This window comes from Opisthocomus hoazin, chromosome 8, assembly GCF_030867145.1.
Source record: "Opisthocomus hoazin isolate bOpiHoa1 chromosome 8, bOpiHoa1.hap1, whole genome shotgun sequence".
NCBI lineage: Eukaryota > Metazoa > Chordata > Aves > Opisthocomiformes > Opisthocomidae > Opisthocomus > Opisthocomus hoazin.
The window spans coordinates 53,180,340-53,195,931 of record NC_134421.1 but is presented as its reverse complement, the minus strand read 5'-3'; the positions used below and the strand labels follow the sequence as shown (position 1 = coordinate 53,195,931).

The 15,592-nt window shown below is 41.1% G+C and overlaps 1 protein-coding gene across 2 annotated transcripts; it reads left to right on the top strand.

Annotated features, from left to right (window-relative positions):
• The first annotated feature begins 322 nt into the window (after window positions 1–322).
• On the top strand, window positions 323–14,057 carry CRELD2 (CRELD disulfide isomerase 2). Of its 2 annotated transcripts, XM_075428729.1 has the most exons (10): window positions 325–580; window positions 1,585–1,667; window positions 2,531–2,641; window positions 6,134–6,225; window positions 7,238–7,414; window positions 8,652–8,750; window positions 10,391–10,468; window positions 11,279–11,374; window positions 12,236–12,376; window positions 13,888–14,057. In XM_075428729.1, the coding sequence occupies exons 1-10, from the start codon at window positions 413–415 to the stop codon at window positions 13,944–13,946; spliced, it is 1,104 nt and encodes a 367-aa protein (XP_075284844.1). In that variant the 5' UTR covers window positions 325–412; the 3' UTR covers window positions 13,947–14,057. The 2 variants fall into 2 exon arrangements, with proteins under 2 accessions (XP_075284845.1, XP_075284844.1); XM_075428730.1 differs by lacking the exon at window positions 8,652–8,750 and having other exon boundaries at window positions 323–580.
• The last annotated feature ends 1,535 nt before the right edge of the window (window positions 14,058–15,592 follow it).

Here is a 15,592-nt window from a genome sequence, read left to right as displayed (position 1 = left end):
CGGTAGCCGAAGCGGCTCCGAGACCGCCGCCAAATACAAATGGCGGACGGATCTGAAGCCCCAGCGCAGCTCGCGCCTGCCCGTTCTCGTGATGGCGGCGGCCGCGCGCGAGGCCGATGGGCATTCCTTCCCCCGGCACCACTCTTTGCGCACGCGGGGGGGGCTCCAATTGGTCCGGAGCGTGGCGGGCGCTGATTGGGCCACGTCCCTCCCCTTCCCTTGTCTCCACCAACGAGCGCTTGCGGCCGGAGCGTGCGTGGGGCTGACGCGGAAATCTGAATGGAGCTCGCGGGCCGGTTGCTACGGGGGCCGGGGCGGGGCAAGGCGAGCGCGCCGCCGTCGCTGAGGCGGGCTCGGTGCCGTGGCTGGGGCGACCGCTCTCCGTCTCCCCAGGGCTCCCCGCGCCCTCGCCATGGGGTGCGGCCCCGCGTCTCGCCCGGGCCGGGCGCCGCTGGCCGTGGCGCTCTGCGCTGCCCTGCTGCTGCCGCCGCTGCTGCTGCCGCCCCCCGCCCTGGGCGCTGGCGAGCGGCGGCGCCTGGCGTGCTCCACCTGCCGGGGCGTCGTGGACAGGTTCAACCAGGTGGGCACCGGGGCCTGTGGAGCGGGGCTCGGCGGCGGGGGAGCCGGCGGTGGCGGGGTCCCGCCGGGAAGCCCGAGGCGTGGGGGGCAGCGACGTAGGCCGCTTCGCGCCCGCTGCCCTGCGGGGCAGCCCCCAGGCCGGTCGGTGGGAGCGGAGGGGTGCGGGGCCCGCTGGGCAGGCGGCGGCATCCCCCCTCCGCCGTGCCCCGGGCTGCCTGGCTCCCCGCAGCCAAGCTCCGGGGGCGCTTCCGCCGGGCGCTCCGCTGCCGCCCGCGCCTGGTCGAGCCGATGCGCGGCAGCCATTCGTGCCTGGTGCGGTGGCAGTTGCGGCCCTCGGGTCGGTGGGTTCCGCAGCTCCCCCGGCTTCGTCGCCGAAGGCGCTGCGGCGCGTTGTTGCGAAGAGAGCGGCCGTGCTGGCTGCGGCGGGCCGGGCTCCGTCCCCTCCCGGGCCGTCCTGTCGGCTTCGGCCCGCGGCAGCCTCTCGGTGCGCTCCGTTCGCTGGCGGGCGCTTGGTGGATCGCTTCACCTGCGAGGGTTTTCTGCAAGGTGTGGCTGGGTGGGCGCTGGCTGGGACTCGGGGAGGTTGTGCTGGTCGCGGTGAGCCGTCCTGTTGCGTGTTAAAGTTACCGCACGGTGAAGAATGGGCGAAGTGCTGTCAACACTGAATGAAGCAGAGGTCCTGTTCAACAGATTAACAAAGTTCCTGAGAACTTAAACGAGAACAGTAGAAAGTTTCATACATGTATGTTTTTTGATGTAAATGAAGACTGTAACAAGGCTTTGCGTAAGCGTAGTGAAACTTGAGTCATGTTATGCTATAACTTACGCTTTCTCACTTTTCATGTTGTCACTAGCTCTTTCTTTCGCTTGGCAATTTGATCAGCAGCTTCAGAGCTTCTGCGTGGTGCTTTCACAGTTTTCCTATGAGCATTTACTGTGGCCCATATTTTTTGTTAGAAGCAAGCTCTATGTAATTTACATTCGTTTGGTACTTTTCATTTGTAGGGATTAGCAGATACAGCTAAAAAGAACTTTGGTGGTGGAAACACTGCTTGGGAAGAGAAGACGTTGTCAAAGTATGAGTCCAGGTAAGCTGTCTCAGTACTTTTTGTTCGACTATGTTTCATGTCCACTGTGCATAATTTCACTGTACCAGTATTTGTCTGGAACTTAAATACTGAATGTTTTAGCTAAAGCTTCACGTGCCCAAGCCTTAAATTCTTATTGATTAAAATGTAACATTACATTGAAAAGTAAAAAATGCAACAAAGTTTATACCATCATTGGTCATAGTTTTTTTTCTACTTACCCATCAAAGACCTAAAGCAACAATCTTAAATAATGGTCAATAGTTAACTGATAGTCATAAAAGGTGTGAAATACAGCAATACTTGTTTTAGAATTAAAGCACTATCTCCTCCCTAACCTCATCACTATTTCAGTGCCGAACAGAAGAGGTGTAGATTACTGTACTCTTTCTATGTATGTTTGATTACTGAGCAAAGTGATCTGGTATCTATCTTTCTTCCAAATTTCAGTTTAGCTTTTTAATCGTAGTTGGAGTTTTGAGATGTAAGTGTGGGATTTCTGAACCTCAGTTGCTTTGAGGGCTTGTATCAAATATTAATAATATATGGAATTTATTGTTGAACTTAAGAGAAAAATACTGCACTCAAAATTAGCTGGGAAGATAAAAATCTATCAAACCTACAGTCTGCAGAAAGAATAAATGCAAGCAAGCCAAAGTGGTTCCTGTGGTCATCCTTCTAATTTTTTTGGTTGAAGTAATGTTCATTAGTTCTTTGTTCTGGTATTTGTTTTGTTTTGGAACCAATTCAGAACACTCCATAATCTGATGACATATTCTTGGCTAAGGTCTAGCTTCTCTGTGATGGCTTGAGTGGTGTCAAATGTTTAAATTAAACTTGTAATTTTCCTTGTCTGCTTGTAGCGAAATTCGGCTTGTAGAGATCATAGAGAATCTGTGTGACAGTAGTAACTTTGAATGTAACAACATGGTAGAAGAGCATGAAGAGCAAATAGAGAAATGGTGGTTCAAACTGTAAGTATCAATTTTTTTTGTCGAGATCTGTGTGTGGATAAGTTATCTAAGGGGATGAACTACTAATGTTAAATCTTGTTCCTGAACGACAGCAGTGTGGGTAATTCTTCATTATCCTTCAAGAGTTGCCATTGGGTACAGCTGGGTTCAGACTGACTCGTAATAGCATGTGTCGCTGTACCTTGTTCTTTTTTTTTTTTAATTTCAGTTCTGGAAGAGTTGCACCAAAACATCCAGTCTGGCTTCTCCTGTACTGTGTCTCAGTTACCAGTGGGGTGCTGAGGCAAACTTAACATTGGAAAACTTCGAGGTTTATTACCTTTTTTGTTTTCCTTTGTCATAAAACTGCAAGTGACTCTGGCTCTTGTGGGTTTTTGTCTGTTTGCTTTTTTTCCTGAAACATTATTTTGTTCTCTTGACAAACAAAAAAAATGATACTAATAAATCTAGAAGTTGGATCTCTTGAGGATAGTAGCATAGCTGCTGACTTTTCTATCTGCATTCTAAGCTTGCGTGTGATTTCTGTTATAACTAAGCTTTTCATATGCCGTTATAAAATACATTTAGCGCAAAAATGGCATTGTAACATTTAAATCTCTTAAGATCTTTTTTTTAATTACAAATCATATTTCTTCTCAGTATTTTTTTACTACTTTAGACTGTCAGCGCTCCCAGTCATTTAGAATTCAGTAGGGTGAACTGCTATTATAACATTTCATGACTGGATAAGCATTTTTGATAACCCACTTTGCTCTTAATGATTGCTTTATTGCTTTATCCTTTATGTAGCTATGCAGGATTGTGTACACATTAGCATGGCAACTGAAGGGAGTAGCATAGCATAGAATAGACTACTTCAGTTGGAAGGTACGTACAGTGATCATCTAGTCCAGCTGCCTGACCAATTAGAGATGACCAAAAGTTAAAGTACGTTATTAAGGGCATTGTCCAAATGCCTCTTAGACACTGACAGGCTTGGGGCATCGACCACCTCTCTAGGAAGCCTGTTCCAGTGTTTGACCACCCTCGTGGTAAGGCAGTGCTTCCTAATGTCCACTCTAAACCTGCCCTGGCGCAGCTTTGAACCATTCCCATGCGTCCCAGCACTGGGTACCAGAGGGAATAGATCAGCACCTCCCTCTTCACTGCCCCTCCTCAGAAAGCTGTAGAGCGCAATGAGGTAACCCCTTAGCCTCCTTTTCTCCAAACTAGAAAAGCCCAAAGTCCTTAGCTGCTCCCGAGACCCAGAGTCTTAAATTTGTCTTAAATTTGCAGAACTGAAAGAAATGGGTCTTAAACTAGGGAATTTGGCAAACTAGACTTCCTAAATTAAATAAAACCATTCATAAAATGCATTGGGGTTTTGTTTTTTTTTAAATTCTGTATTTAATAGACCTTTTGAGTGCAATTGATTAACTTTGCCTTCTGTCCTTTACCCTGTGGTATCCAAATGTCATTCAATTTCTGTGGTAGTTTCCAAAGACAGTTTCTTTGTCCATGAGTTATGGAATCATAGAATGGTTTGAGTTGGAAGGGACCTGTTAAGGTCATCTAGTTCCAACCCCCCTGCCATGGGCAGGGACACCTTCCACCACACCAGGCTGCTCAAATCCCCATCCAACCTGGCATCGAACACTTCCAGGGAGGGGGCAGCCACAGCTTCTCTGGCCAACCTCTTCCGGTGCCTCACCACCCTCAGAGTAAAGAATTTCTTCTTTATAGCTAATCTAAATCTACCCTTTTCAGCTTGAAGTGATTACTCCTTGTCCTCTTGCTAGATGCCTTTGTAAAAAGTCACTCTCCAGCTTTCTTGTGAGCCCCCTTTCAGTTACTGAAAGGCTGCAATAAGGTCTCTTCTCCAGGCTGAGCAACCCCAACTGTCTCAGTATTTTCTCATAAGAGAGATGCTACATCCCTTAGGTCATTTTTCTGGCCCTCATCTGGACCCGCTCCAGCAGGTCCGTGTCTTTCCTGTGTTGAGGGCTACAAAGCTGCACGCAGGACTCCAGGTGGGGTCTCACCAGAGCAGAGGGGCAGAATCACCTCCCTCAACCTGCTGGCCACGCTGCTTTTGATGCAGCCCAGGATGCGATTGGCCTTCTGGGCTGCGAGTACACACTGCTGGGTCATGCTGAGTTTCTCATCAACCAGCGTCCCCAGGTTCTTCTCCTCAGGGTTGCTCTCAATCCATTCTCCACCCAGTCTGCATTTGTGCTTGGGATTGCCGCAACCCATGTGGAGGACCTTGAACTTCATGACGTTTGCACAGGCCCACCTCTCAGTCCTGTCAAGGTCCCTCTGGATGGCATCCCTTCCCTTGAGTGTGTCGACCACACCACACAAGTTGATGTTGTTGGCAAACTTGCTGAGGGTGCACTCAGTCCCGCTGTCCATCTTGCTGACAAGGATGTTAAACAGCGCCATTCCCAGTACTGACCCCTGAAGAACGCCACTGGTCTCCACTTGGACATCAAGCCGTTGACCGCACTCTGCGTGGGACCATCCAGCCAATTTCTTATCCACCGAGTGGCTTATCCATCAAATCCATGTCTCCAATTTAGAGACAAGGATGTTGTGCTAGACAGTGTCAAACTTTTTCAATTTCAATTGTTTTTTTAAGAAGTTGTTACATTACACGTGGTACTTGATAAATTTACTTTTCAGGGCCTGAGCCTCAGAGTCAATACAGTCAGACATAATGGTTTAGAAAGAGAAACCGTAAATGCCTCAGGAGTTGCTGAAGACTTTTGTTGGGCTATAGAATAGCTAAGCCTTTCCTTTACTAAAATATTTGAGACTTTAGCATCAGCATGATACTGAGATCTGTGAATTGTCATTCAGAATTGTAGTAGTCCTTTGTGCTTGCTTGCAAAATATCTAGCGATTTCCTTGTTAATTAGGGGTGTATACTAGTGCTAAAGTAGCACATAACTAACTTCTTAATATTAAGAAAAAGTTTTCTAAAACAGTACTTGATTTATGCTAAAAAAGAGGAGAAATTTTAGCAGACACCCTAGCTTGAAGCCAGGTTGGCCATAATTTGAGCTAAGGTTAGTGTCTGTCCTGGGTTATCTTCTGCATAGTTGAGATAAAGACGCTGTCGTTATCTTTAAGAGGAAGATATAAAGAAGACAATCTAAACTATATATAAAACTTCCCTAAAAATAAATTGTTAAAAAAAAGGGGTGGGGGGGTGTGCAGTGTATCAGGATGAATTGATTTTATTGGTTGCTTTTATTTCATATTTTTTATAATTACAAAATTTCAGTAGAGTCTGTTAACAGTGTTGTAGTTTAATACGAAAATTCATCTAAGGTTGGAGGACTTCTAGAAATTGATTCCTGAAATAAAATCATCTTCAGAACAGAAAAAAACAGGTTACTAATCTGTCACGTGCAATAGATTACTGCATTGTGCGGGTTCAGTTGTGCGAGCTGGCTTTTAAAGAATCTTCGTTCTTTTTATTGATTAATTAATGTCTTTCATATACAGAAAGAAGAAGTATCCTGATCTGTTTAAGTGGTTTTGCATAGAAACAATAGAAGTTTGCTGCCCTGCTGGAACTTATGGACCAGATTGCCTTGGTAAATTTTCTTTTGAAAAATAGAGTAGCAGATATGTTCTGTGTACCTGTTTGTTTCAGTCTTTCATAACATGGACAAATACATGAAGTATGATACTTTGTGTGAGACACCAACTGCTGTGCAGTATGTACCTGCCTGATGGTTAGGTAGCTGCCTTGTGAGCATCCTGCCTGGAGGAAAGTCTTGTGGGCATGCAGTAATGTGTAGAGCTATCAAGGATAATTAAGTGATCAGAATCCATCTGATCTGATGCTCACATCCACACCTGACCCATGTTTAAAGGCTCTCTATGGCATCAAGTCTGTTGGTCTTTCAGAAGCAATGTAGACAACAGTCCGTGACCAATTTCAAGAGTCAGATGGCCAAAACACTGTTGGGGATTAAATGAGGAAACTCACAACTGAGGATTAGTTAAAAAGGCAATGAGAGAAACTGGATAAAAGTAGGTGGGAAACAGTTGGATCAAAGTAAGCTCTTTGATGCAAACATAATGAAGCAGGTATTTTGGCCCCTGAAGTTTGTATAACTTATAAATCTCTGAAACTTTGCACCTTTTAAGAGATCAGCTTTGGCCTCTTATATTGTTAATAATGAAGTGCCAATTCCCCATAGTGATCTAAATGATTGCTAGTAGGTTTTTTCCAATTGTAGTATGAGCCTTCTTAGAAATCCAGAATAGATAAAGATACTAACTTTAGCCAGAAAGCTAGGAAAATAGATAAAATTGTAAGCCATGATCTTTACTCAAATTTATAACTGAACTTTCCTGGAGATTGTTTTGAGTTACTCGTATGCTTGAGTATGTTACTGAGCATTCCTGGTTGCAAGCCGTTTTGTTGCTCTCAAGGGGAAAAAAGATTTTTGGAAATTATGTCCTGGTCTAGTGTGACTTTTTTTTTTTTTTTTACCTTTTAACGTCTATGAGCAGAGAGAGACTTCAGGTGCTTGTGGCTGAGAATAGGAAGTTACTTCCTTTAACATCTGATTTAAAAGTATTTTTGGTTCTGTTTAGCTTGTCATGGTGGATCAGAAAGACCTTGCCATGGAAATGGCCACTGTGATGGTGATGGTACCCGAGGTGGAGATGGCTCATGTAGCTGTAATAAGGAATACACAGGAGATTTTTGTTTGGACTGTTCTAACGGTTACTTCAGTACCTTGAGAAATGAGACACATTCTGTTTGTACAGGTAACACAGTCTTTGACATGTGCTTAGATCTTTAGTCTTCCTTTTTCAGTATTTGTAAACAAAACTAGAAACAATTTAAACTGACAAATGTAAAAACAGAAAAATAGTTGTAGTGTGGTCACTCAGCTTTACCCATGAATAATCAGTCAGTTTGGAATCCTAAGGACTTGAGAAGTCATCCTTCTAGACTGCCCTTGATATTTTTTTTTTTTAAACTTTTTCTTCTACTTTAAGAAGCAGTATTCATCTGTCATGAGGAAGGTGGGAGGCCCCTTCCCACTTCCCCCACCGCCTTGAGTACTGTACAAAAATCTTGAGCTGAAATTGCTGCTAGTGGACTACTTTGAAAGCCAGGTTTTCCTCATGTCTGAGAGAAAATTAACTGGAGTAAATGGGCATGGAAACAGCTGATCTGTACTGTAGACTACATAGATCCCAGTTAAGTATGTCTAAGCTTAATTTTGAAGCCAGGTCGTAGGAATAAACTTCTTCAGTTGGTCAGATTTTCATCTGGTTTTGTATCTTGTATCGGATGCTGCAGCAGCTAAATCCTGACCATAGGGTTTTCGACACTGTGTTGTTTTTTTTTTTTTTTAACCTGGCTGTGTAGTAATTCTTGTGTATGATCTGGTTTATATTACAGTATATCATATGCATATGTGAGATATTGCATGTTGCATGTGTATTATATATATTATGCAGATACAACTGGATTTCTAGTATGTTTCCTTGTGGAGTTCTTCAGACTAATATTACTGTACGCATTTGTCTCCTAGCTAGTTGCAAATGCAGTAGTCTAAACACTAGACTTAACACTCCCACCTAATGAATCCTTAAACTGTTGTCCCAACCCTGAATGGCTGAGCAAAGTTTACCTCCTTGATCTGCTCTTCCCAAATATGTTGGAAATTGGATCTCCCACTTCTGATCACTAGAATTTCATGGCACTGTTTTAAGTGGTGCAGATAACTGCAACTGCCACATTTGGCTTCCTGTTTTTTTTGCAGGGTTGTTTGTTTTTTTTGTGTTTTTTTTTTTTTTCGTAGGATAGAGCTGCATTTTTGTAAATGATGTCTTCATAAGGTCAAGATTTTATCTTGTGAATGGGAGGGTCAAGCTGCTAAAATATCATAGCTTCCAGGGAATCCTAAATAAGGTTTTCTTTGAGAATTTCTATGCCCAAACTTGACTTGGAATTTCTCAACAAAGCTCAGATTGTAGTTTTCTTTGATCTCAGCATGCCACACTGCCTGTAAAACTTGTACTGGTTCAAGTAACAAGGATTGCCAAGACTGTAAAGAAGGCTGGATTAAAAATGAAGAAGCAGCTTGTGTGGGTGAGTAATGCTTGGTAGACTTCAAAGAGGTTTTACTGCTGGCTAGTGAGGTTAGATGACATCATATTGAGTTTTATAGTGTTTTATGCAAGTGTACTGTCAGTTTAGATTTCTATAGTTTGCAATCTCTCTAACTTGTTTCACATTGCAGGAAAGTGGTGTTTCCTACCCACTGATCGCCTGGTGATTATAGTAGTCTTTATCAAACTGTTTGCTCTGTATCTTTTTAGTTTAGTGGAATACAGATAGCAGCAAGTGGGATGTTCCTTTTAAGACATGTTTTTTGTGCTCATTTGAATGCTAACAGTGCCCTGCCGTTGATTTAAACTATTTTGTCAACTACTGGAAGATTCCTGTCAGCTTATCTACTTATTTTGTAGTAATTGCACAGTTGTCTTCAGATTACTGTATGTTTGTAAATGCTCAGCCCTAATAGAGTCGAAACATTTCACTAAAAGCCAGCCATACTAACTTTTCCTGTTATTGGAGAGAAATACAAGGAGGCATCAAGCTCAGTGCTTCCGTTAATCTCTTCCCTATTTCTAGCTTAGCCTTTCTCTTGGTTTATGAGGAGATACACATGGAACACTAAAGGAAAAACCCAAATAATAAAAATGCTCGCAATACACTAGGAGGAGAGTAACACATTCTGTTTAACTGGTTGAATTCGACCAGTTGAAGACCCTTAATGTAATGTCTGGAAACAGTGTCTTAGAAGTTATGTGAGCACTGCTACTCTTCCAAAAGTGCTAATGAGAACTAGTTTTTGCATTACAGCTACTGCGATACCTGCTTAGGCAACTGTTGAATGCTCCGAGAGGGTTTTTAAGATGCTCTGTTATTGTCTTCTGTACAGCTGTGTTTTTCCAAATAATCATTGCAACTGATCAAGTATAAGTTAATGGAGTAATCAGTGGGAGTGATGTCTGCAATAACAAGATGAGATAGACAGCAAGGGGGACTGAAATAGCCTTCCTCTGTCCAAATTTTTTAGTTGTGAGTACTGCTGTGCCCTTTCCTTGAATTCACGAGACTAGCGTGTTTGAACTTCCCAGGTAGAATTGGTTTTCAGCTTGACTGGTCCTAATAATAACTTGGCTTTCTCCAGTTTGCTTTACGCAGAAAACTAAATGGTATATGTGTGTGCATTTGTGTAATTTTTTTTTAATATTTCCATAGCTTGGTAATATAGGAGTAGAGAAATGAACAGTAATCCAGAAGACTAGTCTCTCTGCTAATTTGTTGTTCTATTTGCATAAAAGGCATAAATGCATGCAAAACACTGACTCAAAAATGACAAGGATTGCAGGAATTCTGGAAGTTTTGTTTAATATGCTCTCCTGAATTTCTGATATATCTGTTATTGTCATCACAAAACATATTCTCAGAATCAGTTTTGATTTGTTAATACAAGTTTAAGCTGAACAAAACAATATATAAGTTACCAAATTACTTTTATGTCTAGCATGTTGCATATCTGATCCTAAACTTGTTGTAACAATTACTTTCAGTGCAGTCAGTTTAAGCTTATAGCTTCCGTGGGCCAGTTCTTAGAAGATCTCAAAGCATAGCATTTATGTATTAGTCTGGCTATTTAATCATGACGGCTATTTTAGGTAACTTGTCACTCTGTCTTTCAGATTTAGATGAATGTGCTGATTCTCCTTGCAAAGATCACCAGTATTGTTTGAACACAGATGGATCTTTCTCATGCAAAGGTTTCTTTTTCAATCTGCTGTTGTACTTTCATTGTCTAGAATCCTAATCTAATGCTAGAGATATTGCTATACAGAGGGTGTGATTCCAGGCATTTAATAGTGTGGTCTGGTCCTGACCTGGTCATGGGGAGGATGAGGCTTTAGAAGTATTGTATGAGGAAATCAAGAGAATTCTGGTTATTTCTACTCTGCTCTGGTAAGACCCCACCTGGAGTCCTGCGTCTAGGTCTGGAGCCCACAGCACAGGAAGGACATGGACCTGTTGGAGCGGGTCCAGATGAGGGCCACAAAAATGATCCGCAGTCTGGAGAACCTCTCCTAGGAGGACAGGCTGAGAGAGTTGGGCTTGTTCAGCCTGGAGAAGAGAATGCTTCAAGGAGACCTTATAGCATCTGTCCAGTGCTTAAAGGGGGCCTATAGGAAAGATGGAGAGGGACTCTTTGTCAGGGAGTGTAGTGATAGGATGAGGCAATTGTTTTAAACTGAAAGAAGGTAGATTTAGATTAACTGTAAGGGAAGATATTTTTTACTATGAGGGTGATGAAGCACTGAAAGAGTTTGCCCAGAGAAGCTGTGGATGCCCCCTCCCTGGAAGTGTTCAAGGCCAGGCTGGATGGGGCTCTGAGCAACCTGGTCGAATGGAAGGTTCTCTGCCCATGGCAGGGGGGCTGGAACTGGATAATCTGTAAGGTCCCTTCCAACTCCCAAACCATTCTATGGTTTCTTGTGTGGGTAAGCTGACTGACTTTAAGGGCAGTACTTTAAACTTCAAATATATGATCTTTTATGCTTAAAATATTTTATCCTTAGCATGTGATGCCAGCTGTGTAGGTTGCACAGGGGAAGGTTCTGACGAGTGTAAGACCTGCGCATCTGGATACATGAAGGAAGATGAGAAATGTACAGGTTGGTGGATTTAGTAGTACATTGTAGAACATGAGTTAGCTCACTCTTGGTTAGCCACGCTGAGGAGCTGTTAAGTACGTTTGCGTCTGTCTGCTTCAGTTTTCAGGCCTGTCAAAATGAACCCAGTCATTCTGGTATTAGCAGCAAAGACTTTCTTTATAACTTCCTTTGTATTATTGAGTTAATATGCATGATATGGCTGAAAGGTGAAACACTCCTGCAAAAGGAACAGAGTATTTTATACCGGGTTCAGGAAATAAATACATCAGGCTCTTGTCAATTATCTACGACTTCATTAGAAGCGTGCATCTGTATTAATTTTGTAACAGAAAGACAGGGATGCAATGTGGATGCTGTGGTGTTTCTGTTAATCCATTAATGTCCAAGTTCAAATGATACTATTTCATAGTGAATTACAATGTGAAGTGATAGTAAAACGAGTGAAATTAGAGTTTCTTTGTGGGGAAGAGCAGAAGGTACACAGGATCTGAAGTAGCTGTTAACTATGATGATGTAGTATTTACAGACTCCCTTCGCTTTAGTCGCACTTTGATGGCATCAGTAGAAAATGACTGTGGGAAATCATCAGTAGTTAAGATGAGTGCCGTTGCTTAATTCATGTCCTGACATAGGGGCCTGCAGAACATAAAAAAAAAAAAGTACTATCTGAATAAATTTGAAACACAAAGTCATGAAGAATCATAACAGATTATTTTAACAGAAGTTAAAACTGTTGCAGCAGCATTCTGCTCCTCAGTTTTTTTTATATTTGAATAGTATTTTATTTATAGGACTGAGCACAAGGAAGTTCTATAACAAAATAATAGCAGTGCACTCTTTCTTTCCTTATCCTGTCTCTAGATATAAATGAATGTAACCTTCCTGAAAAGGTCTGCGTGAGAGAGAATCAAGACTGTGTTAATACTTTAGGTAGTTACAAGTGTGTATGTTCAGAAGGGTTTGAAGATAAGGATGGAACATGTGTTCAAACTGTAAAAACAGGCAAGTGGCTCTTTTAAAATATGTTATATTGACAATTTGGAGGTGTATTTCTGTCTAAGGGTCTAGTTGCTTGTAAACTCTTCTGTATAATTTCTCATTTTCCTACAGCTGTGATGTGTGTCAAGTAGTTTGTGGTGTAGGCCACATTCTGGCATGCATGTTTTCTTGATTAAAGACAGTGGGGTTTTTTTAAACGTCCTGTTCTTGTGTTGATATTTTCTTGCTTAACTCAAGGTTATGTTTGTAAGCCACTCAAGTTTCTAGCTTCATTACGTGAGGTGAACTAGCGAATTACTGCTATCATAAAAAGGAGGTCTTCCTCCTCCCCACTTTTTCCTGTATTGTTAATTGTAATGACTTAAGGATTTATCTGATTGCATGCAAGCTGGTTCAACTCGCTGAAATCTCAGAAAGCTAAGCAGAATTCCTTTTGCTGGATGAGTAAGCTGAACTTGTTTATTTTGTGATCACGCAAGTGCCAGAGCTGGTGTGAAGGTGAATATGGAGAAAACACCCATCTTTCAGTAGTGGAGAACTGTTTATCTTGACTTAAACTATACCTTCAGTCAAGACATTTGAGTCTTAATTTGCTGTGGGATATATGACACGTAGTGGACAGAATTATGTTTATTAGTGTTTTATTACTCTATCTAGGCTTTTTTCAATTCCAAAGTGAAAGACAGGATTATTTTGCAATACAGGATGTAGGAGAATAGATGAGAGACGATCAATTTCATACCGTTGTTTTCCTTTTAGTTTGTTTGGGGTTTTTTGTTCCCCCCCTTCTGCTGCTTTTTCATCTAGTACTAAAAAACTGTGAAGATATATGTAGTACTGCTACTAAAGGCCGTTCAGTCCAGACCTTATACTTTCAGCACTCAATATTATTTGTCCTTTAAAATCAGTTATGTACTTCACCGGTGTAGATACTCAGGATATCAGTTACTATGTTTTTTTTAATGTGGCCTGACATTTTATGACAGTAAAAGTAAAGTGAAAAGTTGACAAATTGGCTTAGCTTTTTTCTTAGGTTAATGGTTTTACCAATATAATAAAATTGCTCTGCTTTTTTAAAGGTTGTTTCAACATCTGAGCTGAGCAGTTTGCAGTATAGAAAATAATTTTTAGTAATGCTTGCTTTTTGTTTTCAAATCTCAGAATTTCTTCTGACAGGTCATGTGGAAAGGAGAAAGTTCACTGTGAATAGCTGAAAACAAAAGCTTAGACTAGATAATTCTATGATTCTATGAAACAGCTGTGCTGCTTTTATCTTCCACTAACAATATCATACCAATTTACTTGAAATGTTCTGTTTGTGTCTAGTAAAAAAAAAAATATAAGCTTATACTAGGAGAATGGTGAAAGTAGCTCTTCTGTATGGCTTTATTGCTTGTCTGGTCTTGATAAATATGTTGATTTGGGTTTCTCCTTTAAAAAATTCCTAATGTCAAAAATTATATGGTATATTTAATAATACATTTGTATTCTAATTATGATACTTAATTTCACAGGAGAGAAAGTAGAGAGTGAAACAACTGAGCCTTCACCCACTGGGCATGATGACTTGTGATATCCATTCAGAACCAAAAGACATTCCTATCTAAAGTTTTAAGTTATCGGACTAAGCCTCTGCTAGCTGACATACTGTGGAAATGGTAATAAATATGCAGGTTACCATTAAGGGTTTGGTTTGTTTTTTTTTTTAATGGTGATAAACTGCTCTTTAAGCTGCATTTCTTTGTTCTTAAATGCCACTTTTGATATGATTCTTTTAGAACAACATTCTAGATGGGTAAGTATGAAATTTGAATTAGCATAACATTGTACCCAGCAATTGTAAACAATTTGCAGGTTTCTTATTCTAGTGCCTACTGAAAACTGTTATCGTTTGAAAGGACTTGGTTATACTTCATAATTCAAAAAAAATTTAGACTGAAGTCTGGTGTTTTTTGACATGAAAAATATTTCTGTAACTGAAAGACAGGTTTTGGAAACTGTCAAAGGGAATCTCTTTGGGAGGGGGAAGCACTGTTCCCTTAAACAAAATAGAATGCCTAATTCTGCATTCAATAAAAGTTTATTTTGTTGGAATGTGCCTTAAAATTTTTTTAAGATGTTAGTACCTTGCTGTGTTGTCATGTCTATTTTTCATTTGGGCAGTGGAAAAAAAAAAAGAAAAAAAAAACCAGACAAACAAAAAACCCCCACAAAACCCCAGAACCTTTTAAGCACTGTATTTGAGTTCAGCACTGAACTCCAGCACTGAGTTGTGCTGGAATGTATATGGGAGGAAAAAAAAAGGTAGGTAGACAAGTCTTTCTTCCAGATACTTGTATTAAGTAAGTAAACTGGTTTATACAGTGATGAAAAGTTGGCTAACACCTGCACTCAGTGGCTCACTGTTGTTGTGTGAGTACTCTCTAGAACTGAGGAATGCATGACTTTCACTGCAGTCTGCTGTTGCATCTATTAGCTTCCTGTCTTCTCTGGAGCAAGCGTACTAGCATCAGTTTATCATCTTGTGTCTTTTGCCCTTTCAGAGGGAAAGGTAATAAGCATATCGTAGACACAACTTTCTACATGTCTGTAAGCTTAAAGGCAAGTGTAAGAGCTAAAATTAATATTTTTTGCAGGATCATCATGGCTGTAAATAAGCTAAGGACCATCCAGGTGCAGTATTCGAAGCTCTGATGGAAGTGAGTAAAGTTTGAAATACATTGAGGTAGTGGATACAGGGAGGATAAAGAAGGATTAAATAATACAGCTGAAAAGAATCAAGCTTAGTCTTGACTATGAAGAAGTTATAAATAGTACCCTGAGGTGAGTGGAAATAAAAGGGGTATGAATAGGATTGACTTGTTGAGCAGTGAAGGCCAAACACCTTCTGTATAATTCTGAAGACTTCTTTGTTCAGACTAAGTCACAGTTCAGTTTTTTTGAATGGTGCATATAGAATTTGTATGTGCAATAGATATTTATGTGGATATTGTACAAAAAAGAATTCTGTTGGATTCTTACATTAAAAGCTGTCTAAAATGGTCTTGTGAGCTGTAGTTTAAATACCCAACGGTATTGAATTATCTGTTACAGTTTTACATATTTTCCATCAGCTTTTATATCTAGTTGTTTCTTAATTTTCCAGTCTGAAAATGAAAACTTTCCCAGCTGTAATTGCTAGAGGTGGGCCTATATGCCACATATCTTTGAAGTTGTAGG